This window comes from Anopheles cruzii, chromosome 2 (assembly GCF_943734635.1).
Source record: "Anopheles cruzii chromosome 2, idAnoCruzAS_RS32_06, whole genome shotgun sequence".
Classification (NCBI taxonomy): Eukaryota; Metazoa; Arthropoda; class Insecta; order Diptera; family Culicidae; genus Anopheles; species Anopheles cruzii.
In genome coordinates, this window is record NC_069144.1 from 13,195,763 (window position 1) to 13,217,561 (window position 21,799).

At 55.0% G+C, this 21,799-nt stretch overlaps 4 protein-coding genes across 4 annotated transcripts in view; 3 read left to right on the plus strand and 1 right to left on the minus strand.

Moving 5' to 3' along the window:
* The window catches only part of LOC128277620 (calpain-11-like), a 29,233-nt gene extending 17,130 nt beyond the window's left edge, over positions 1 to 12,103 (plus strand). Inside the window, exons 2-10 of the mRNA XM_053016102.1 lie at positions 6,452 to 6,484; positions 6,775 to 7,016; positions 7,084 to 7,286; positions 9,973 to 10,113; positions 10,179 to 10,332; positions 10,396 to 11,280; positions 11,343 to 11,805; positions 11,879 to 11,934; positions 12,012 to 12,103. Of these exons, the coding sequence (XP_052872062.1) occupies positions 6,452 to 6,484; positions 6,775 to 7,016; positions 7,084 to 7,286; positions 9,973 to 10,113; positions 10,179 to 10,332; positions 10,396 to 11,280; positions 11,343 to 11,805; positions 11,879 to 11,934; positions 12,012 to 12,038 (2,204 nt within the window). The 3' untranslated portion in view covers positions 12,039 to 12,103. The remainder of the gene's footprint in view (positions 1 to 6,451; positions 6,485 to 6,774; positions 7,017 to 7,083; positions 7,287 to 9,972; positions 10,114 to 10,178; positions 10,333 to 10,395; positions 11,281 to 11,342; positions 11,806 to 11,878; positions 11,935 to 12,011) is intronic.
* Positions 7,508 to 8,686, minus strand: LOC128269205 (glycoprotein-N-acetylgalactosamine 3-beta-galactosyltransferase 1-like). The gene is made up of 3 exons (XM_053006600.1): positions 8,651 to 8,686; positions 7,967 to 8,575; positions 7,508 to 7,896 (listed from the first exon to the last, which is right to left on the minus strand). The coding sequence occupies exons 1-3, from the start codon at positions 8,670 to 8,672 to the stop codon at positions 7,508 to 7,510; spliced, it is 1,020 nt and encodes a 339-aa protein (XP_052862560.1). The 5' UTR covers positions 8,673 to 8,686.
* A 2,130-nt stretch (positions 12,104 to 14,233) lies between the features above and the next one.
* LOC128278472 (glucose dehydrogenase [FAD, quinone]-like) lies at positions 14,234 to 17,240 on the plus strand. Its single transcript, XM_053017202.1, has 3 exons — positions 14,234 to 14,871; positions 15,850 to 16,070; positions 16,141 to 17,240. Exons 1-3 carry the CDS (start codon positions 14,234 to 14,236, stop codon positions 17,238 to 17,240), a joined length of 1,959 nt encoding a protein of 652 aa, XP_052873162.1.
* A 1,402-nt stretch (positions 17,241 to 18,642) lies between these two features.
* Positions 18,643 to 20,717, plus strand: LOC128278474 (glucose dehydrogenase [FAD, quinone]-like). The gene is made up of 4 exons (XM_053017204.1): positions 18,643 to 19,250; positions 19,329 to 19,549; positions 19,621 to 20,438; positions 20,502 to 20,717. Exons 1-4 carry the CDS (start codon positions 18,643 to 18,645, stop codon positions 20,715 to 20,717), a joined length of 1,863 nt encoding a protein of 620 aa, XP_052873164.1.
* Positions 20,718 to 21,799: the final 1,082 nt, after the last annotated feature.

Consider the following 21,799-nt stretch of genomic DNA (forward strand, 5'->3'; position numbering starts at 1 on the left):
CGGCCCGGGCAAACAACATTTTTAATTAAGAAGAACCGCGAGTCCCGAGCGCTGCTGATTCTGAGCTCCGTTTTTCTCCGCCGTTCCGTGTCCATCACCGTTTTTTTGCTGTCTGTTTTCCGCGCCGGGAAATGGGAAAAGTGTTTTGGTTTTTTTTTTGTTTTTCGTGTGCGCCTGACCACTACACCGTTGCATAATTCTTGATTAGTTTGTATCAAGAGATTCCGGTGGGCCACGCAGAACCACGGGCAGATGGCGCGCGTGCGGCCACACCGCCTTTTAAAACCCGCATAGGCCCGCTCCCATGAAACTCTACGGGGACGATAATTGCCGAAACACTGCGCCCGGATACTGTTATTCCGGGCCACGGCACGGAACAGGTTAGGGCGTTGCGTTGCTGCAAAATTCCGCATTACGAACGAGGTTAATCCGTTGGATTCGACATCGGATTCCCGGTGGGCGGGCGCATTTAGGATGGTGTGCGGATCGTGGATCGGAAAATTGGAACGTGGCAACCCGGCGCACAGCTTTCGAGTTCAATAGTTCAACCGACGGCGGCTGCAGCGGTGTTCAGGGCCGTTTCATCGAACCAGCGAGGCTTCCGGTTTTCGGTGGATTTCTCCGGGATCGCGATCGCTGTGTTTCACTTTTTACGACCCCTGGCAGGATGCGAGAGGTTCGAAACAAGAAAGTTATTGCGGTTATGAAAAGTAAAAACAAAAACCCCGGGGAAAACAAATCGTTGGGAAGCGAAATTACGTGAAGTATTGGCAACCCTTTTTTTGGTAGGAGGGTGGCGCCCGTTTGCCGAACCCCCAAAAAGCGAATGGGAAAATTTCATCGACCGCCAGTGGCCGATAATCAGAAAATTGGATCTTGATTGGTACCGCACAACAGCACACACACACGCGCATTTCTAAATTGCATCATCGTAAAGTGGCGTGAAGTTTTTTGTGTGCATTTTTATTTTGTTTTATTTGGTCGGTCGACCTAAACCATATTTATTTAAGGGCCTTGCATAATGCACATTCCCATCGCTGGTACTGAAAATTACGCTCGCAAAATAGTGGCCTTCGACGGCGGTTACTTGAATTTTGGAAAGCTCAAATTACCCTCAAAAATTCACAGCCAGTCAGCGATCTCTGATCAGACATCAGGAGTTCGTGGTGTGAAACGAATGGACTGCCGGCTGGACGCCACCACGTAAGGGACCCTCATTAATAGCGCCACCAATAACTCTTAAACGCACACGGAAAATTGTGGCCATAATTTTAGTGTTGCATCTCGTTGTCTGTGTCCCCGTGGAAGAAGAAGAAAACCAAATCCACGTTACACGGCCATTACATTGTAGTTACAGATGCCGGGCGCGCGCAGCGTGCAGAAACAGAACTATCATTCCGGTCGCGTGTGTGGCCGCGGACCGACCCCCGGCCCGGGACGGACGAACGGAAGATCAAAATCCGACCACCGACCGAGACGCCGAGGGGTTAAGGAACAGAACAAAGAGGCCCAATCCCAATTATGGTCTCAGCTAAGCGGAACATTTATGCAGCGAGGCACGCATTGCCGGAGCCGGAGCCGCATGCATCGACGTGCATCCGTGTGCAGCATCGCCCAGGATGGGGCCTCCGCGAATATTAACTCCCGGGCGGCCGAGCAGGCCATAGTGTGCCTCCATTTCACTCCGCTTCGGGTGGAATTTTCATTCAGAACTCGTTCAGGTCGGCGATGAAAGCGTAAAAAGCCCGGCCGAGGGTTATGTTGCGGTTTAGAGTCCTTTTTTGTTGCCTTTGCTCCGACGACGACGGTTCTTTCTCCACACACCGAGCACCGAACCGACCGGCGGACGTTAATGAACGCAGAAGTGTCGATGTCATTTGTACAAGTGCTTGTTTGATAACTGGCCACGATAAAGCCCCACATAGCGGCCTCGCAGGTACTTCCTCCCGGGGGTTCGTGCTTAAGCCGCCGCCGCACACAGCACAAAGTAAAATAAGCACAGCACCGGCGAACCCCAGCGCTTGTCGATAGCTTTGGGCAGATAACGAGCTTGACGGTTACATAACTCCATCCCGCCCAGAAGACCACCAGCACCGAGGGGGGGCGGCCAGAGGGCCCTGGAACTGCAAAAACTAGTGCACCACAGCCCAGAAGTTGAGGCGCGAGAGGTCAAAGCGTCCACGTTTGTTGGTTTACCCGCTCCTCGAGCGACCCAATCGAAGAGCGCCGCGCGCGCGCCGTGGCGATAAAACACGAGTTCGGACCCGCCCCGAGGGTCCCGGATTCCGAGGCGTACTCCTGGCCCAGCCCGGTCGTTGTACGTGAAAGGGAACGGCTCCGGCTCCGTAGAAGCGTGTGGTCCCTTCCTACGGCCCCGATCTAGCCCCGATCTAGATTGGTGGTTGGGCTGGCGTCACCGTTTAACGAGCCTACGGGGTCTACATCATGGGAAAAATTAGCTAGCACCGTGGCAACAGGTTGGTGTGTCTGGCTGGCCACGGACACAAAGAAAGCCTGTGTCTTGCATCATTAGAAGTTCTACATATCACGACGCTGCCCGCCGGGACGCACATTTTGGAATGTAGTTTCAGTTACACAGCACAGCGCGCAATTCGGACTCCAGCCCGGGCTTTTCTTGGGGTACCCTGCCAAGAGTCGGACGACGGGTGATCGACTCGACATGGTCTAATTATGAGCTAGTGGCCCACCTATGCAACGGTACCCTCCGTCCGTGTGGCTCCGGCGCTCAGCTTTCCTCCGGCGGCCGACTTACGAAGGCTACGGTTGCTTCTCCGGTTGCTCCGACACCCGATACGCTTCCGAGAGTTTCGCAAATCGATCACACAACGACGACGACGACGACAACGGGGACCGGGGTCTCCTAAAGGTTCCTACTTTGTTGTTGGCCTCCGTTGGGACGACTGGTAGAGGGCTTGCTGAATGCATAACGAATGGACGCTGCCCCTGGCCGGCATTTGCATTCGATCATCATCGATACCGCTGGCCAGCATTGACACATCATTACACTTGGGAGTGGGCTTTGGAGTTGCTATAAACTATGTTGTCCGCCCTCCATTCCGGAGATGGAGCGCGGTGAAAGGTGCCAAAGCTGAGCCTGCTTGTTAACAAATAGTCTCCTGCGCCTTCTGAGCTCTATCAATCATCTAAGCTTCGTGTGAGGTGTGGCCCCCACGATCCTCTAGTTCGATCCAGTCTCTCGGGCTTCGCCATTTGCTCCCGAACCGTAATCGGTATTTCCTTCTCAAAATGAACGTTTAATTAGCCACCGTTTAAGTCGTTTGTCGTCCCTTTCGCTTTATTAGTTCGTCAAAATGGAACGCCGAAACTGTCGAAACGGTTAGGGGGCCATTGTTTTTCCCACACCGCCGGACCGCTGGCCGGTAATTTCCACAATTAACCGGAGCGGAGGATTTGGAGATTTCACGCCAAAGATTAGCCTGCCGCAGTCTGGCCCAGCCCCAGTCGTGGCCGTGCTTCCGTCTCAGCGTCGCCATAAGACGGACCGGGTCCGCTGGACGCAAATCATCCGAGCCGCTGACCTAAATCAATTATTCGCCGGCACCGTAATCCCATCGGATGTACCGTCGCCGTCGCCGTCGCCGCGTTTGTCCTCATATTTGCCAATGTTTCTCGAATCACCGGCTTCCGCGAGCAACCTGCAACCAAGCCGGAGGCTCTCTGTCACTGAGCCGCGCGCGCTATTCGGGGCCGGATGGCGATGATTATGTAGAACGAACCGTCCAGATCCCAGATTGCCCCGGTCCGGAACGGGAAGTAAAGGTGGTTCCGGCATCCCGTGCCTTCGAGGTACGTGTTTTGGGGGCAGTCTGAAGTGACATGCGTCCGTTTGGTATATGGATTCGTTGGTTTTGTTTGGATATTTATTAACCATCCATCCGTCGTAAGTCGGAGAAATTTTACCCATTTCGGTCGAAGGGGATAATCGGAATCGTTCCAATCGCCGAGAAGGAAACGAGCCGAGTAATTGGGCTTCGGTGACCCAAAAATCGCTGCACATTTAGCTGATAATGTAGTGCCATTCTTGCAGTCGACTTCAACATCGTTGGTTTAATTATTAAAAGTAAAAAAAAACAATATCTTAAGCCTTCGAGCTACGGTGAAGCCGATCTGTTTAACTCCAATTACGGTCTTGGCCAAAAATTTCAAAGAAAATTAAGAACATTATTTGTTTAAATAAATACACTTCTTGCTTCTCACTGCCACTGATCATTATAAATTAAAGCTAGCATAAAGTGTCCACATCCGTAGCGCCTCGTGCAGTTTATTTGAAAAAGATTAATTATGGATGTCACGCAGTCGCCGGTCCTTGCGTGTCAGCGGACTAACTTTGTCTCTGAGAGCCGGCATTCGATAGCCATCGGGGGCCAATTTGCTGCGACCAAGAACCACCACCAGGCAGCCAGGGCAGCCAGGGTCGCCAACGCTGCTCCGGTCAACCTCCGATGCTCCGATGCTCTCTGCCAATTGCCCTCGCCCCCGCCCCCACTCGTCAGAGCAACCTGACCGACCCGAGAAAGTGGACCCGTTTTCCCGTGGCGCTCTCCGTTGCGATCGCCATCGTCGGCGTGCTCGTGGCCCGGGCTAATGAGCAGAAATTGATACATTTTATTGCTCACGAGCTCCCGGCCGGCCAGCCAGTCTGTCGGCCTATTATGCGACGTGGTTTGCGCGCACGCCGAGGTACCCCCGCCGCCGAAAAGCCGATCCAGACCGCCGACCGACTTCAGACGCCCGGACCGGAGCGCCACAAGTCACTGCGCACAGGGCACAGAATGTACCATATTTTCCTTCCCCCACCCCGTCCTCGGTTTCTTGCGACTGACAGGGCTGGCACACTCGACGAACCTCAATGATTCATGCGCATTTTATGGCCACCTTCACCGGAGCACCGGTCGTCGGCGGCGGCGTCGTCTGGCGTGGCGTAGGGTTTCCGCAAAAGTGTTGGCTGAAAATTGACATTTTCCCAGGCCATGGGTTCGTCGGGCTGAATGGGGACGGGAACGCCAGTAGGGGTGGGGGGGCCCAGAATTGCGGAGAACTGGGAAAAGTCAGTCGGCACAGACGACTTGCACAGACGGTCGCCGGTGGTCCCCGCTTTCAGTTTCTCCGCACTCACCACCGAGGCACACCGTAAAGCGCCGCCAGGGTGCACTCTACACAACTCACACGCACGTCCACACACACACACACACTCACACGTGTGTGTATGTGGGGTGGTTATCGTGTGACTAATTCCACTGAACAGTTCATGTCAACTGTCGTAAAAGTTGTGTCTCCCTCCCAGATGCGACTCCCAGAAGTGTTGTCGTCTGCTAGAGTCTCGGCGGCAGGCATTGTTTCGGACGGGGTAGAAATCTTGTAACAACATCTCATTTTCCCTCACTCACTTCCTGCCTCCGTCCTGCCTCCGAAGCCGGCCGGACGGATGATACCGGTTGGCGGAATTGGCCTTCCGAGGGTTGCAAAGTTTTATCACACTGTTTTGTAGCCAATCGGCCGGTCGGTCGTCGTCGGGGTTTATCACCTGCGCTTGGTACGTCGATTGGCCACGCAAGAGAAACTCATCGGCGCGCCGGAGCCGGAAACCTCATTCTGGTGGATTTTATTGCGAAAGCGAAACCCTATTTAGTATCCCCCCCTGGCTGGAAGTCAATTACTTACTTTGTGTGCCCAATTGCCCAAACTTCGTGGCCAGTTCGCTGTTTCGATGCGAAAAGCGCGATGTTTTGACGAAGATTATCTCCATTTTACTGCCTATTTACCATCATTAAGCTTCTGCGCCCTCGGGGCCTCGGGTGTAACCTATTTTTCGGGTTTGATACATCGAGCACCCCAAGGAAGCACACTGCCAGCTACTGGCCGAGTTGAAGCCTTGGGACGGTGATCATCAATCGCGCCCCAACCCAAAAACATGACTTCACACGCCTCTGATTGCTGTAATTTGCACATTATAGGTTGCCCCGGGCCGCTGCCCCGGGTTACTCTAGACACTTGTCGAACTGCAGTCCGAAATTGGGCTACGGAAACGAATCCCACGGATGAAAGCAATAGGGAACAAATGAAGGTCAAGCCCCCGGAAAGCTCTCGGCAGCTTCAGACCTCAGGGTTAACAAGTAGTTTCGCTTGCAAACGCCAAATTGAGAGCATGCGGCTTGATGTCAAATAATCACCGGCTGTCGCAACACTTTTCGGACTCTAGCGGGCTCCGACGGACTCGACCGACGAGAAAGTGATAATTTCTCAAACGGCACCGTTTCGCTAGCCTCAATTGACTTTCCTCCGATCATAAACGATCTCGTAAACTAGTGGCGCGACTTTATGGAACCGCTGACCAACCGACCATCCGACCGACCGACCGACCGATCGTTCTCTTCTCCATTTCTCTCTTCTCTTTCCCTACTACTTGCAGGCGAGTTCACCGCGGCGGATAAGTATTACACAAGTAAGTGTGGCAGCAGCGTTTGGCACAAGCCTTCCCAGAGACGATCAAGTGCGAGTCGTCGAGGGCTGTTCAAATAGCTTTCCTCCCGGCGCGCTATCCATCACTTTTCTTTACAACCCCTCGAGGCACACACTCATGTGCCGCCGTTTGTGGGTTTTCTTTTGACATTGATCTACTCTCACTTGCGCACACACACCCGCCCGAGGGGCGGTGTGGCCTCAATTCAACACTTCCTTCCTACTTCCGAACCCACCAAACCCGAACTTCCTTTTTATCCCATCCACACACAGATGGTGGACCGAAGCTGCGAACGTGGGCTGCGAACGGACAGCAGCAGGATCACCAGTCGACCCTATCGAGACCCCGCTCGACGGAGGTTATCACGGCGAACGGCAACGGGACGCTACCGAATGGGCGACACATTAACGGTGTGCTTACGCGCGGCCCGGGCGGATTGCACGAGGACTTGGAGTTTCCGCCAACACCGCGGACGCTGTCGAAAAAGAAACAAATAGTCTGGATGCGGCCACACGTAAGTAGGGGTCGGAGGGGTAGTGTAGGAGTGCTCTTTATCTTTAGCTTCTTGTTTGGCTCCCCAGGATATGTGCGGACGGCCACAGTTTCGCATTGCACCGCCAGGAACGCCACTGACGGCACGGGAACTTCCGGAACCGGTCGGCCCGGGGGATCCCAGTTTGCTGGCTGCCCTCGGATGTCTGTCGCAGTTGCCGCGGCTCCTGGAACGGGTGGTGCCACCGGAACAAACGTTCGATGCTGCCAACGGCTACTGCGGGATGTTCAAGTACGTAAACGCTTCGTTTTCCGTTGAATTTGAATTGACTTGAAACGTTTAACTTGTTCACGAAGAAAGTGTCCCCTAAAGGTATGCAATCCACAGTGCATGAAAAACAGTTCAACACTCACTTTGGGATCCCATTAATGTTCAACGTTTAATTTAACGCACTACTCTATGACTAGTTTGTACACTTAATAGCTTAGCTAGAGGTTCCTTTCCTAATTAAGCTAATTACCATGCTCCGTGGTAGATTGGGCTTCGGTGCTTGAAATTTTCGCCTCATACGGTCCAGCAATGGCCATCGCCTCCTGGAGACTTTTCTCCCTCGGGATCGGAGGATATGCGTAGCTGGATCCCCACGCACGCAGATCGTAGATCAGGTAGTCCATCATGTGCATATGCTTGCCCGGCACGTAATGGAAGCTAATGGCCAAATCCGAGCAGCAATTCTTTCCGTAGTACGGCTCGTAGTACGAGTACTGGTTGTACCAGAAGTCCGGGTCCTCCGTCACCGAGCTGGTCAGGTGGAAGACGGGCTCCATCGGTAGGAAGCGTTTTCTTCCGAGCGTATCCCGTGAGTCCCCGGCCGTCACGTTAACGCTTTCCATGCACTTGCCTTCAAAATAGCGTTTGGGGAAAAGTGAACTTAGATCGTGGCGAGCAGTTGGACGCTTTCGCTCTCTTACCCATTTCCAGATCCTCCGTATCGTACTCGGCCGAACAGTGCTCCTCGTCCTCGAGGGCCATCTCGTTGAAGCGCCGGACCGCCTCGCGACTCAGCACATAGCCGGCTCCGCCGGAGAAGTACCCCTGCCGAACGTACTCCGGATAGCGAAATTTACTCCCGAAGTAGATCGGCATCTCGGGCGAGTACGCGTGCAGGAAGTAGCGTAAATTTTCCACCACCACGTACGTATCGTCGTCCGCTTTGAAGAACCAATCGTACTCCTCCAAGTGGTGCCGGTAGATGTACCGGAACGCTTCACGCGTTTTGTTCCACAAGCTCTGGCGACCCTCGCCCACCGGCAGCCCGATACTGCCGATGGACTCATCGGCCACCGAGCTCATGATGAGCAGCTTGTTACACCGAGCGCCCCAGGTGGCCTTGATGTGTGGCACCTTCTCCCGATGGTTCTCGGGAGCTGTCATCACCCAGCACAGCACTCGCACGCTCTCGGACAGATCGGGACGCGGTGGCTCGCCATTGCGGGGAAGGAGCAGCATCCGGGACACGATCAGCCCACAAACGATTCCGAACAGGAAGTGACCGTACCGTGGGCTAGCGATCGCTGGTCCTGGAAGAGACGATCGCCGATGTAACTCTCAGCACACTCCCTGACCCCTCCCTGGCTGGGAGACCCCTCACTTACTTTTGATTTTGATTAGCTTCATAATATTGTCTGTTCCGCGATCGCGACCTTTTCAATATGCAGCGTGAAAATTAGTAACCTCCGACGAGTTGGCGAAGATTTTTTGGGTTGAAAGCCACCAAACACTCCGTTGGATTGTTTTGTTGTTGCGAAATTAACGCGAAACTTCTTAATCGCTTCGGTAGGTTAAAACGGCGGGTAACCCCGTGTGATTAATTAGCTTTGAAGAGGATCCACCGGCGACCGAACTGCACGACGCGCGACACCAAACACGAATGATATAACCACGCGCGAGCTGCTCAAATCACGACTCCTTCGCTCGCCCCGGCGGCGGTGAAGCGAAAGTGGAGAGGTCAAAGCAGCATCACAGCAGTAGGGATACCTGATCGCGGCCGTCGCACACGATAAAGGCTCGCGGAACGCCGGCGCAGACACGAGTGTTGAGGTTTGCTTTGTGTAGTCGATGATAGAAGTCGTCAGGCGAACCGGAGACGATTAGCAGGTGCGGGATGGGAGCATCTTTACGCGCGATGCGCGATTTGACAAAGTTCACAGGGCGCTCCGCGTGCGCTTTCCGCGTGGTCCGCAGGATGGACGACTCCGGACGTGATGAGAGCGTATGCGAGCGCACACGGAACTGGGCGACCTTGAAATTTCTCTACAACCCAACTCGTTTCCCATTAACGGTGCCGACGGTCGCGATAGGATACGATCCGCCAGTTTATTGCCCGTTAAAGACGTCAGCCACGCTTATCATTAGAACCGCCATCCGGTCCATCTTCCGCCCGGGCATCCATCGGGTCATTAGGCCATCGGCGCCGGCTGGGGTCCTAATTTCGATACAATCGTCTTCAATGTCATCGTCCCCCCGGCCGGGCCTTGGTTGGGGTGGTGAGCACTAATGTTTGCTGGCGTGTGTACAAACAACACGTCGTCGCGATGACGATCCACGCGATCGCGATTGAGTAATCGATGGCGAGGAGCATCAAGATGCAGCCACAAGCTGGGGTATGCTGGACACTACTGTTTGCCGTTGGTCATCTCTGGCTCTGCGTGAAGCATTAGTGCCATACTCGAAGCCATACTCGTTGAACTCCATTGGGCCACTGCAAGGTTCACACTTTTATTGCCTCCCCAATGGTGTTTACCGTCGATCGTGTGATGTTTGGCTCGAGAAATATTGACATCGCCTTATTGGGTGTGTTTAGCAGTTCCCATTGCCTTTGCCGAAACTCATTCCAATCTGGATTGACACTCAAACTGGGACGGAATCCCTGTTCACGTTGGCTCCTTAATTCGCAATTTCCAATTCCACCTTCCAGATTCCGCTTCTGGCAGTGGGGCAAGTGGATTGAGGTGCGCGTCGACGATCGGCTGCCTACGCGGGGCGATCGACCCGCGCACATGCACTGCGCCCAGCCGGACATCTTCTGGGCCGCGCTGCTCGAGAAAGCATATGCCAAGTAAGATATCCTCAACCCCCAAGTCCCCAGTAGGCCTTCTTACGAAACGAGATCTTCTTCCACAGATTGTACGGAGGCTACACATTTCTGAAGTACGGCACGGTCGGGCGTGCCCTGCAGGACCTGACGGGCGCGGTGGTGCAGAGCGTGCCACCCAGTGGGCCTCTCCTCGGTGGTGCCGTCCCCCGATCGACACTGCTGATCGCCATCAGTGGAGTGGTAAGTGATGCCGCAGGATCCTTCTCCTCGACCTCGACTAAACTCGCGGCCCTCCGTTGACAGGAAAAGGAAACCAAACGACGCCGATCGGGCCTACTGACGGAGCACCCGTACTGCGTGACGGGGCTGGCCCGTGTCCGGGCAAACTCGACCGACTCGATAACTCACGGTGGCAGTGGCTCCTCCGCCGGCGACACCAGCCTAATCCGGCTCCGAAGCCCCTGGATCGGAGGCGAGTGGGGTGGCGTCTGGTGTGGTGCCTGGTCCGAGCGGAGCTGGGAGTGGAACGCACTGAACGAGCGCGACCGGGAGCTTCTGTCGTCGCGCTCCTCGAACGACTGCGAGTTCTGGATGTCGGTGAACGAGTTTCTGACGCGCTTCGTCGTTATCTGGCTGGCCCACATCGGCCCGGACGATTGGGCCCTCGAGCCGGGCTTGCACACGCGCGCCCCCTGGCGGGCCGCGCTGGCCGTACGCCAATGGCGGGCCGGCTTTAACGCCGGAGGACCACACCGATTCGTCGAGACGACCGCCACCAATCCACAGTTTCGGATCCGCGTTCCGCCGGGCCATCCTTCGAAGGCGCATGTCGTGGTGGCCGTGGCGCAGAAGTACGAGTGCTACCGGAGCCGGAACTACGAGGACGACGAGATTGGGTTCACCATCTACGAGGTACCGCCCGGGATGCAACGCGTCACGCCGCAGTACGTGAGCGAGCAGATGCCACTGGACTTTGCGCCTCTCTCGAACCTGCGTGAAATTGCCACGTTCTTTGCGCTGCCCGCCGGTGACTTTGTGGTGATGCCACACGCGGCCCAGCACCGCGAGGGCCGCTTTCTGCTGCGTATCTTCGCCGACCAGCACACGGACGTGTGGGAAGTGAACGAGGAGAACCTGGTGATCCACAACATTGCGGCCGATTTTTGCGACGAACGCACGATCGATGCGGTAAGTGAGCCAAGGGAGCCAACGTCAACTAGGACTAGGTCTAACCTAATCTTAACTTCCAGCGAATCCTGTACAAGTTGCGCACCCGGTATCCGCACGAGATCGATTCGACGCAGCTACAGGCAATCCTGAAGGCGCACGGAGGCACCAACCGGGGCTTCCGGGGCCTGGGGGGGATCAACTGTGGGCCATCGTTGGAGCTGTGCCGCGGCATGCTGGCCCTGCGCGATCCGGCCCTCGGTGGCCGACTGTCCATCGAGCACGTCCCCGCCTTGATCGGGCTGATGCGCTTCTGGAAAGCGGCCTTCCGACGCTGCGGACCCTCGTCCTCCGGAACGGCCACCCTAAGCCGCGGTATCTGGGCGTCGAAGGTCTCGTCGTACTGCCTGCGGGGCCTGCTGTGGGCAGGCGGAGCCACCGCCAGTAACAAAGTGCTGGAAGCACTCGTCAGCCGGTTCACGCGCAATCGCCAGATCACGCTCGAGGGCTATCTGCTGTCGATGGCCCGGTTGCATCTGGCACACGGTAAGATCGCGTGGATCCTGTTCCTGTTGGCTAATCGACTAATCGGCCCTTTTGGAATTCTCCCTCCCCACAGAACGCTACCATAGTCTGGATGCCAAAGCGAAAGCAAGCCCCTTGTCGTTAGAGGAGGTAAGTGGCCCGCCAGTGTCCGCAGGACCGTGTAAAGGACACCATGACTCAGACCAACTCTCCTTCTCCCATTGCAGATGATTTTAATGACCATCTACTCGTGAAGCCGTGAGACCGGCGGCGGCAGCGGCGGCGCTGAGTAGGGGAGGGTCCAGTTAGGAAGGTCGACATCACCAAAGAGCAGACGAGGGGGCCGAAAGTCGAACGGAAGCTGGCAGGCACCATATTTTGTTATGTTTCATATTATGTTTTTGCGACGACGCCGAGGACGTGGCGAGTTCGCGTATTTTTTTGGTTTAAAAAAAGGAGCTACGAAGACAACGATGGACGACGATGGACGACGACGTTGGCGACGGTGGACACGGACGATGCAATACTAAGTTAAATTGACTGATCATTGAATAAATGAGTATTTATGAAACAGTAGTCCCAGGTTCATTTCATTCCGTTTACGAACTGAAACGATTCGAAGGTAAGAGTATCTTTAAAGTAAACAGAAAATTTACATTGCAGTGACTCCGAACAGAGCAATTTACTGGGTTGTTCAATAAGTTTTGCGGTACAATAATAGTAGCCAATAATACTAGCCTAATACTTATTTTATTGTGTTGGTACACTCTTCAACGTATGTGATGTTTGAAAATATATAAGGACCTTTCGTCTTCAATTAATACAGTAGAAAGATGGGTTGTTGAAGTGGTCGTACAAGCTTTGAAGACGATCCACGTCTCAACGACGTCCAAAAGCAGTAACTACACCTGAAATCGTAGGAAAAATACAGGATATCGTGTTGGAAAGTCGTCGAATGGCTGAAAGATCTTTAGTAGAAGCCCTAAGTGTGTATCTTATTGAGCAGTATAACCAATATTTTAACTGAAGTATTGGGTTTCAGAAAGCTGTGTGCACAATGGATGCCGCATCCGCTAAAACTGGAACAAAAACGTATTAGAATGCAACTTTCTAGGCAACATTTAGACAACATTTTCGAAAGGAAAAACTGGATTTTGCACGTCGTCTCAGCATCGTGGACGGTCTATCATTATGATCCTGAGTCAAAACAAGAGACTAAGAAGTGGCGTGAACCCGGTTCTTCGGCTCCGAATCAAGTTCGTGTCCAGAAATCGGGCAGAAGTTGTTTTTGTCTTAGAAGAACGGACCGGGCCGTATTTATGGCCAAGAAGGTGTTGGCATCAGTTTTTGGGATGTAAGAAGAGCATTTTGGCAATGGAAAAAATCCTGGAATTAAGGTTCAATTTGTTGAAGCATCCTCCGCATTCACCAGATTTGGCCCCTAGCGACTTCCATCTGTTTTCGATTCTAAAAAAATTCAGGCGTGGCAAGCGTTTTTCATCAAACGATACGATTATAATAGCTGTGGAAGCATATTTTGCAGCCCTTCTCGATTCTCACTTCATGTTCATAAATTGGAATCTCGCCCGGAACAAGTGTATTGATGTTCAGGGAAACCATAATGAATAATAAAGTGTCTTTCGAAAACATAAAATTTTGTTTTTCTAATCGAACCGCCAAACTTATTGAACTCACATCACCAGCAAGGGGTCTACTCGCTTAGCGAAACCAACACGAATGAAAAGTAGAAACCTAGTTCCATAAAGATAATTTGCCAATCGAATACAACGCTCTATCAATCATCCTTACCACAGGCCGGGCGTGAGAAACGCGGCACCAATTGAGCATAAATTAAGCGCCCATAAGTCTCGGCCAGCCGACCTGCCGCGTGTCATGCACATGGAAGTAAAGCTCACAGACAGTTTCACTCCGCACTCGGAAAACCTGCACCACGCAGTTCCCGCCGCAAAATCCGGTCCGGTGCAAGTTGCGCTGCGCGCTCACATCACGCAAGCTGCATCTGCAAGTTGTGTGCAATCGCCGGCGCTGCACTTTCGCTGGACAAACTTGCACCGCCCCAGTGCACCGAGACAGAGAGAGCGAGAGAGAGAGGGAAAGAATGCAGACCGTGCAGAGGGCGCGAAGAACGGCCATGTTGCAGCGAGTAGTTGCAGATCAATCTCCGCCAGTGCTGGGTGTACTTCGTTGTTACGCGTTGTTGTTGTTGCGACAATCGGGTGGGCAGATAATAATCATGTCCGCGCGTCCGAGGACATGATCGCTGGTGTCACACCCTCTTGTAGGCGCAACTGGCGTTTAGTCTGCATGTTACCCAAGCGCGGAGACAACGTGCGAGAACTTGCGCGGTCACCCCTGCTGGAGTCGCTGCGAGTCCTTGCGAGTCACTCGCCGGAGTGCCATTAGTCTAGTGTGTCTAGTGTGTTCCAAAATGAAGTGCTTCCGGAGTTTGGTTTGGGCCGTGTGGCTCATCCTGTTCGTGTGTCGCAAAGTGTCCGGTTTTGGTCTGCAGAAAAATCAAGAGGACACCAACTTGACGGTCGGGAACTTTATCGACTTTACGCGCTGGCTCGGTATCGACTACGGTCAGCCGAAGCTTCGCAAACGCTACGACTACGTGATCGTCGGAGCGGGTCCGGCCGGTTGCGTGCTGGCCGCCCGGCTCACGGAAGATCCGCACCGGACGGTGCTCCTGTTGGAAGCGGGCCGACCCGAGATGCCGCTCGCGTCCGACGTCCCCCTGTCGGCACCGAACCTCCAGTCTACGGACTACAACTTTGCGTACGAAACCGAAACCCAGGAGCGGGCCTGCCTCGGGCTGTGGGACCGCAAGTGCAGTTGGCCGCACGGGCGCGGTGTCGGAGGCTCGTCGATCATCAACTACATGATCTACACCCGGGGCAATCGGCGCGATTACGACGCGTGGAGCGCGGCCGGCAATCCGGGTTGGAGCTGGGACGAGATGCTACCGTACCATATCCGCTCGGAGCGGGCCAACATTCGCGACTTCGACCGCAACGGATTCCACGGTCGGGCCGGGCCGCTGTCCGTCGAGGACTGTCCTTTCAGGTACGGTGCCGCTCGAGCGAGCGCAAAAACCGGATCGTTTGGTAATCGTGCCTCCAAACCGGCCCGATGGTGGCCCGATTCTGCGCGAGCGACGCACTATGTGTTGGTTCTGCACGTGGTTTAGTGGGATCGTAAGTACGTTAGTTTATTGCCGGCGGTCAATAAACATTAAACGCAACGTCGCGGATCACGGACAACGTAACGATCCTGCGACATCGATTCTCGAATCGAAGATCTGACCGCAGGCGGAACATCGTCAGGCGGCAGGGAAGTCTCAGGGACCAAAGAATGGACCACAGTTCACACAGTCAAGGGGAGCTACGATTAGACTACGGAAATGTGCATCGATTGATGTGTTAATTGAGCCTTTCCGTTGATGGGGCAATATGGTGTCCAGATATCCGCCGCCGTCTCTTGGGCTTTGGCCCAGGGCTCTTTTAATTGATCTGAATGTTGGTTTTGGTGTAGGTATGCCTCGCAAGTGAGTTACATAAATTAAAACGCACTCAAAACGACCCAGATCTGGGCTCTGCCATCGATCTCGCGACCCCGGTTAACATCGTTCGGTGGCCAGATATGCCCACTTATGGGTACCCTCACGTTACTTTACTTTTTTTCGTCCTTCACTGTCGAGCTATCTGAAAAATCGGTCCAATCAAAGCCCTCTTTTTGTTTCCCGGTTCCTCTTTATTTTATTTTTAGACCGCGCCCTCATCCGGCTCCCCGGACAGGTTTTGGTCCACTTTTGAGTAAAACAAAGGAACTACACCGTGCCCGCGGGCACGGTAGGTGCAGCAGGATTTATTTCAACATAATTTTGAGTAATGACTTCTCGCGCACGTACGCCATAAAGTGAAGTCATTTTCGGTCACGCGGCCCATTCCAGATTCCGCCCTGGGGTGAAATTATTTAATCGTCCCCCCCCCCAACCCCATGGCGCTCTGATGTTCTCCTGTTTTATTTGCCCAATCCACCCAGGTCAAAGATAGCGACGACGTTCGTGGCGAGCGCTCAACAGGCTGGCTACCGGTACCTGGACTACAACGCCGGCGATCAGATCGGTGTGTCGTTCCTGCAGGCCAACACTCAGCAGGGTCGGCGGGTAACCAGCGGCACCGCCTATCTGGTTCCCGCTAGGAAGCGCCCCAATCTGCACATCGTAACCCGGGCCTGGGTGACGAAGGTTTTGATCAACAAAGGTACCCCCGAACTCGCGGTGTCTGCGGCTCCGCTTTCACCTTGGCTCATCTTTTTCTTGTCCCCTTCCAGCTACCCGTGAGGTCACCGGAGTGACGTTCATTCGCGATGGAGCCACACGGACGGTTAAAGCCCGTCGGGAGGTGATCCTGTCGGCGGGCGCTTTCGAGAGCGCCAAGCTGCTAATGCTCTCCGGGATCGGCCCGGCGGACCACCTGCGGTCGCACGGAATCGCGGTCTTGCAGGACTTGCCCGTTGGCGAGATTCTGTACGAGCATCCGGGCGTGTTCGGGCCAGTGTTTCTCGTGCGCCGCCCGATCGACAACTACGTCCGGTTGGAGGACAACCTGAACCTGGGCACGTTCCTGCAGTACGTCAAGGGGCGCGGTGTCTTCACGACAAACTCGGTCGAAAGTCTGATGTACGTCAAATCCCCGGTGGCCGAAAGTCCCGACCCGGGCCTACCGGATGTGGAGGTGATGCAGGCGTTTTCGTCGATCGACTTCGACACCGGCACCGGGACGCCGCGTGCCTTTCGGCTTACCAACGCCACGTTCGACGGGTACTTCCGGCCCATCATGAACGTTCGGTCGTTCCAGTATCTGCCAATGCTGCTGAAACCGCGGACCCGCGGCAAGCTGCGCCTCAAGTCTACCAATCCGTTCCATCATCCGGTGTTCCGGTATCAGTACTTCGAGGACGACCGTGATCTGGAGGCGCTGGTTTACGGCATGCAGGAGGCAATCCGTGTGACCGAGCAGGCCCCGTTCCGGCGGCTCGGTGTCGAGCTGTACCGCCGCCCTGTGCCCGGCTGCGAGGAATTCCCGTTCGGGACGCACCAGTACTGGCGGTGCCACGTGCAAACGCTGACCGCTACCTTCCACCATCAGGTGGCCACCTGCAAGATGGGACCGGCGGACGATCCCGAGGCCGTCGTCGACCACGAACTGCGGGTGTATGGGGTGGCCAGGTTGCGTGTCGTCGACATCGGGGTCGTCCCGTTTCCGCCGACCGCTCACACGGCCGCCGTCAGTTTCGTGATCGGCGAAAAGGCGGCCGATCTCATACGGGAAGCCGAACGACGCGGTGACCACGGTGCCCGAAACAAACCGGCAGACGTACCGGCTGCGAACGGAACATTCCTCTGGTCCGCACCCGATTGGCCATTTTAATAAATTTATTTACCACTTTATTGCGATCCGTGTGCGTGCGTGTGTGCGCGAGCGAATTGATTATTGTACCTTAAAATCCAGTCCCCGGCAAAAGGTCAGCAAGATGGTCCCGAAGATTTCGGGACCGGCCCAACGATCGGTCCAGGCAACGTTTCGGCGCCGTCCTGTGTTTCTCGAACAATCGCAGGCGCAGACATGTATTAAATAATTCCTCCGAAAGCCAGTCCAGTGTTGTTTCGGGTTTCTGGCCCATAACGCGGCTTACACGGTGCGAGCGGTGGTGGTGTCGTTTGTCCGACCGCCCGTGGGCTGGAGACTCGCGGCTGGATAACGTTTCGTAATACCAAAAAATTATGTTACGATCCGCGAACGAGCGACCGAGCACACAAGCGTGCGTGTGTGTGTTCGATGCTGACCGAACGGGGCTGGCGCCAATGGACCGCAACATCAGCGCGGTGGCCGCGCCACTCTACATTATGCTGCGCAGGTCAGTAATGGCAACTGGACGCCGTGGACATTCCGTGTGGTGTGGCGGGGCGGTGGCCCCGTGGTGGGTGGTGATGGTGTTACTCAAATTAGACTAAGCGACCGCACAGCCGATCGATCCACCCATGGGCAGCGCGTTTGGAATCATTACGGAACCATACACTGTTTAACGATGCGATAAACGATGCGCAGTTTATTAATTTTAATGGTTTTCCCCATGCGTTAATTTACACAATGTTTAAAGCGATTGTTACGTTATTAAACATCACCCTTCAATTTAATTCACCCTTCCCTGGTAATGGTCCCTGAATCAATCGAAAATGCGCACCTAGACCCGATAGGGACCACAAGAAAGAATAATACCAATCGGAAACCGCGACAGACCGCTGTTTAATATTCTGCTAAAGATATCGATCCGCGACTAATTAGCAGCGAACCAGCGTCAGCGTCCTCCGGAAGACCGATTCCAATACGCTTGCACGAGTCGCGAACCGTAATAAATTAGCGGCGAAAACGGGACAAAACAAAGCGCGCAAAAAAGGCTCATCGCGGAGCAGCACGTGCGCGTGAGGTGCGCATCGATGCTTCGACAGCGCGGCGCGAACATTCCCGCTTGACGCAGACAAACACACACGCACGCGACGACATGGAAAAAGTAGTGGCAAGGTGATGCCAAACCGAATCTCGTAACGCCCGGCCGCGACCGACCGACGGATTAGGCAGGCCTGGACCGAGTCAGATCGCTGCAGACCCTCGCACGGTGTGGTTCGACCGGAGTTCGGCCGTGGTGTGCGTGGTGAAGTGTTTCACAGGGCCACAGTGGCCACTGTGGCTTAGTATGTTAAGAGTGCCAAGTGCAAGTGTGCCTTAGAAACTGAAGAAACCCGGCCCCGGAATGCAACAAAAAACCGAAACGATGTTACGTTTGGTGTGGCTACTCGTCCTAACGGTCCTCGGGAGACTGTCGCGGCCGTGCGAGGCATTCATTAGCCTCGGCAACGTCACCAGTTTATTTTACGACGCCCGGGAGGTTAATTACGGCCATCCGGAGTTGCGCCACTCGTACGATTACGTCATCGTCGGTGCTGGGCCGGCCGGATGCGTTCTGGCGAATCGCCTGTCGGAGGACCCGCACGCCACGGTGCTGCTGCTGGAGATTGGCCGCGGCGAGGTGCCGCTCATAACCGATTCCCCGCTGGTCGGTCCGATCCTGGCTTCGACGGATTACAACTTTGGCTACCAGACCGAGAAGCAGCGATACGGGTGCCTCGGGCTGCGGGGAGGCCGCTGCAGTTGGGCCCACGGGCGGGGCGTCGGTGGCTCGACGATCATCAACAACGTGATCTTTACGCGCGGCAATCGGCGCGACTACGATAGCTGGGCGAAAGCGGGCAACGAAGGCTGGGCCTGGGCGGATGTGTTGCCACTGTTCAAGCGCATCGAACGGTCAAGCATTCGAGACTTTGGTGACAACGGGCTGCACGGCCATGACGGTCGGCTGTCGGTGGAGGACTGTCCGTTCAGGTGAGTTGGATCAACTTTGTATGTCCACGATGAGCGGGGTTGAACACTTGCCTTGCCTTGAATTTCCCCACCGAGCAGAACAGATCTGGCCCGAGCGTTCGTGAAGAGCGCTCAGTCGGCCGGCTATCGCTACTTGGACTACAACTCCGGTGACAATTTGGGGGTCTCGTTTCTGCAAGCGCACTCCTTAAACGGCCGCCGGGCATCGGGAGGCACCAGCTACCTGCGGGACATTGTCGATCGGCCGAATCTTCATATCCTGACGCGGGCCTGGGTCACGAAGGTTCTCATCGATCCCGGTAAACGGCGGTTTTTGTTTCGTCCTTTCCCCTTTTGCTTCGGGACGCTCACGGTCCACTTCTGTTTGCAGACACGAAAACGGCCACCGGTGTGCGGTTGGTGCACGAGCGACAACACTACGAGGTCGAAGCCTCCCGGGAGATCGTCCTTTCGGCGGGAGCGTTCGAAAGTCCCAAACTGTTGATGCTTTCCGGCGTCGGTCCAGCGAAGCACCTGAAGCGGCACGGTATCCGTCTGGTGGCCGATTTGCCCGTCGGCCGGAAGGTGTACGAGCACGGTGGCGTGTACGGGCCAACGTTCGTGGTCCGCAAGCCGACGGATGATTTCGTAAGCTTCGAGCAACTGGCCAACCTGGGCGAGGTTTTACGGTTCCGCAACGGAAGTGGTCCACTGACCACGAACTCGGTGGAAAGTTTGCTCTACGTACACTCGCCGTTTGCCGAGAATCCCGACCCGGAGTACCCGGACGTGGAGGTGATGCAGGCGTTCACCTCGTTCAGCTTTGACACGTCGCCCGGCACACGGAACGCCTACTATCTGACCGACCGGATGTACGATGAGTACTTCCGGCCGCTGGCGAAGACGCGCAACTTCATGTTCCTCCCGATGCTACTCAAACCGAGGGCCGTCGGGCGGGTTGAGTTAAAGTCGACGAACCCGTTCAATCATCCAGTCTTTCGCTACCAATACTTTGAGGACGACCGCGATGTGGATGCACTGGTGTACGCGATCAAGGAGGTAATCCGCATCAGCACCGAGGCTCCACTGAGACGGCTGGGGGTGGAACTTTACAAGCGCAAGGTGCCCGGCTGCCAGTACATGGCGTTCAACACGATCGACTACTGGCGCTGCCACGTGCGGCATCTCACAGCAACCTTCCAGCATCAGGTAGCAGTTGACGAAGAAGGACGGACGAACTAGTAGTAGTAACAAGGTTTGTTCTTCCTACAGGTGGCTACGTGCAAAATGGGACCACCGCAAGATCCGGAAGCCGTCGTCGATAGCCGGCTGCGGGTGTACGGAATCGCTCGGCTGCGTGTGGCTGACGTCGGTATCATTCCCGAGGCTCCCACCGGACATACGGCGGCCCATAGTTTCCTGATCGGTGAGAAGGCTGCCGACTTGATCAGAGAAGACCATCAGCAGCAGCGGCACACCCTAAAGTAACTCTAGCCGGGGCACATGTAGAGCCAGTAGTCGTACGCATAAGCAGCAGGTTGACAGCGAAGCATTCTTCGTTTAGCGGCCCGGTGGCAAACAGACCACGTTTCCGAATGGCATTGAAACGCTGCGAGAAAACCGGTGGAGCCACATCAAAAGCGTTACCAAAGACACCGAAATTAGTTTCGGACCGGGGCGGCGACGCCCGGCCCGCGTTCCGCGAGTTTCTTTCTCATTTCACTCCGTAGATCGCGCCACGGCGCTGATGAATAGGCTTAATTATCCGCATTACATCACACGACGCGTAGACGGAGTCGCAGACGGATGTCGTCGAGACGGTTCGTCAAGATCAGCACCGTTTTGGCGGAACGATCGAATTGGGTACAGCTTTGTTAATAGATCTGTTCATGGCTTCATTCTGTTTCGTCAAGAGCAAACATTGAGGCGTAAATTGTTGTCTGCAACTTGCGAAACGGGTCAAAAGTTCACGATCGAGACTGGGTCTGAGTTGTCGGGGTGACTCACTAAGTAAACACCTGGCTAAGGATGGCCTCTAGGGTCCGCCATGTTTTGGATTTGGTTACCACAACAAGTGCGTTAGTGTAAACGGATGGCGCGCAAGGTGTGTGTATATAAATGGCCCAGATAGCACCGAGCTGCGGCTCTTAGTTCCTAGTAAGCCGTGCGCCAGTAACATCACAATGAGTGTAGGTAGTTTAGGGGTACTGGTGGCCCTCCTGGTCCGACCGTGGACCGTGCGGTGTGGTGGTGTTCCACCGGCCATCGTTTTAGATAATCATTTCACGTACATAGTGCTCGGTGGCGATCATGTGGCCGAAAGTGTCGGGCGGTACCTCTCCGCAAAGGATACCAATAAAACGGTGCTAGTGTTGAAGGGAAACCGATGTAACGATGTCCTGGAACCGTCCGAACCATCGAAACAGTGGCTAGAGGTGTCGTATCTGTTCGCTGAAAGTGCCCACTATCTGGGGTATGAGTTTATCGATCCGTTTTTGCACGGCTCGAAGCCGGGCATTGCCTTCACGAACCAGTCGGAGGGATTCATTTTTCCCCGGCAGCAGCTGTAC

Excerpts from the sequence above, each read along its gene's own strand:
- LOC128278474 (XM_053017204.1), top strand. The coding sequence starts at position 18,643 with ATGTTACGTTTGGTGTGGCTACTCGTCCTAACGGTCCTCGGGAGACTG. Across the intron at positions 19,251-19,328 it reads GTGGAGGACTGTCCGTTCAG|AACAGATCTGGCCCGAGCGT; the intron begins GTGAGTTGGATC and ends CCCACCGAGCAG. Across the intron at positions 20,439-20,501 it reads CAGCAACCTTCCAGCATCAG|GTGGCTACGTGCAAAATGGG; the intron begins GTAGCAGTTGAC and ends TTCTTCCTACAG.
- LOC128278472 (XM_053017202.1), top strand. The coding sequence starts at position 14,234 with ATGAAGTGCTTCCGGAGTTTGGTTTGGGCCGTGTGGCTCATCCTGTTC. Across the intron at positions 14,872-15,849 it reads GTCGAGGACTGTCCTTTCAG|GTCAAAGATAGCGACGACGT; the intron begins GTACGGTGCCGC and ends CAATCCACCCAG. Across the intron at positions 16,071-16,140 it reads GAAGGTTTTGATCAACAAAG|CTACCCGTGAGGTCACCGGA; the intron begins GTACCCCCGAAC and ends GTCCCCTTCCAG.
- LOC128269205 (XM_053006600.1), bottom strand. The coding sequence starts at position 8,672 with ATGAAGCTAATCAAAATCAAAA. Across the intron at positions 8,576-8,650 it reads GAAGCTAATCAAAATCAAAA|GACCAGCGATCGCTAGCCCA; the intron begins GTAAGTGAGGGG and ends CGTCTCTTCCAG. Across the intron at positions 7,897-7,966 it reads TACGGAGGATCTGGAAATGG|GCAAGTGCATGGAAAGCGTT; the intron begins GTAAGAGAGCGA and ends GCTATTTTGAAG.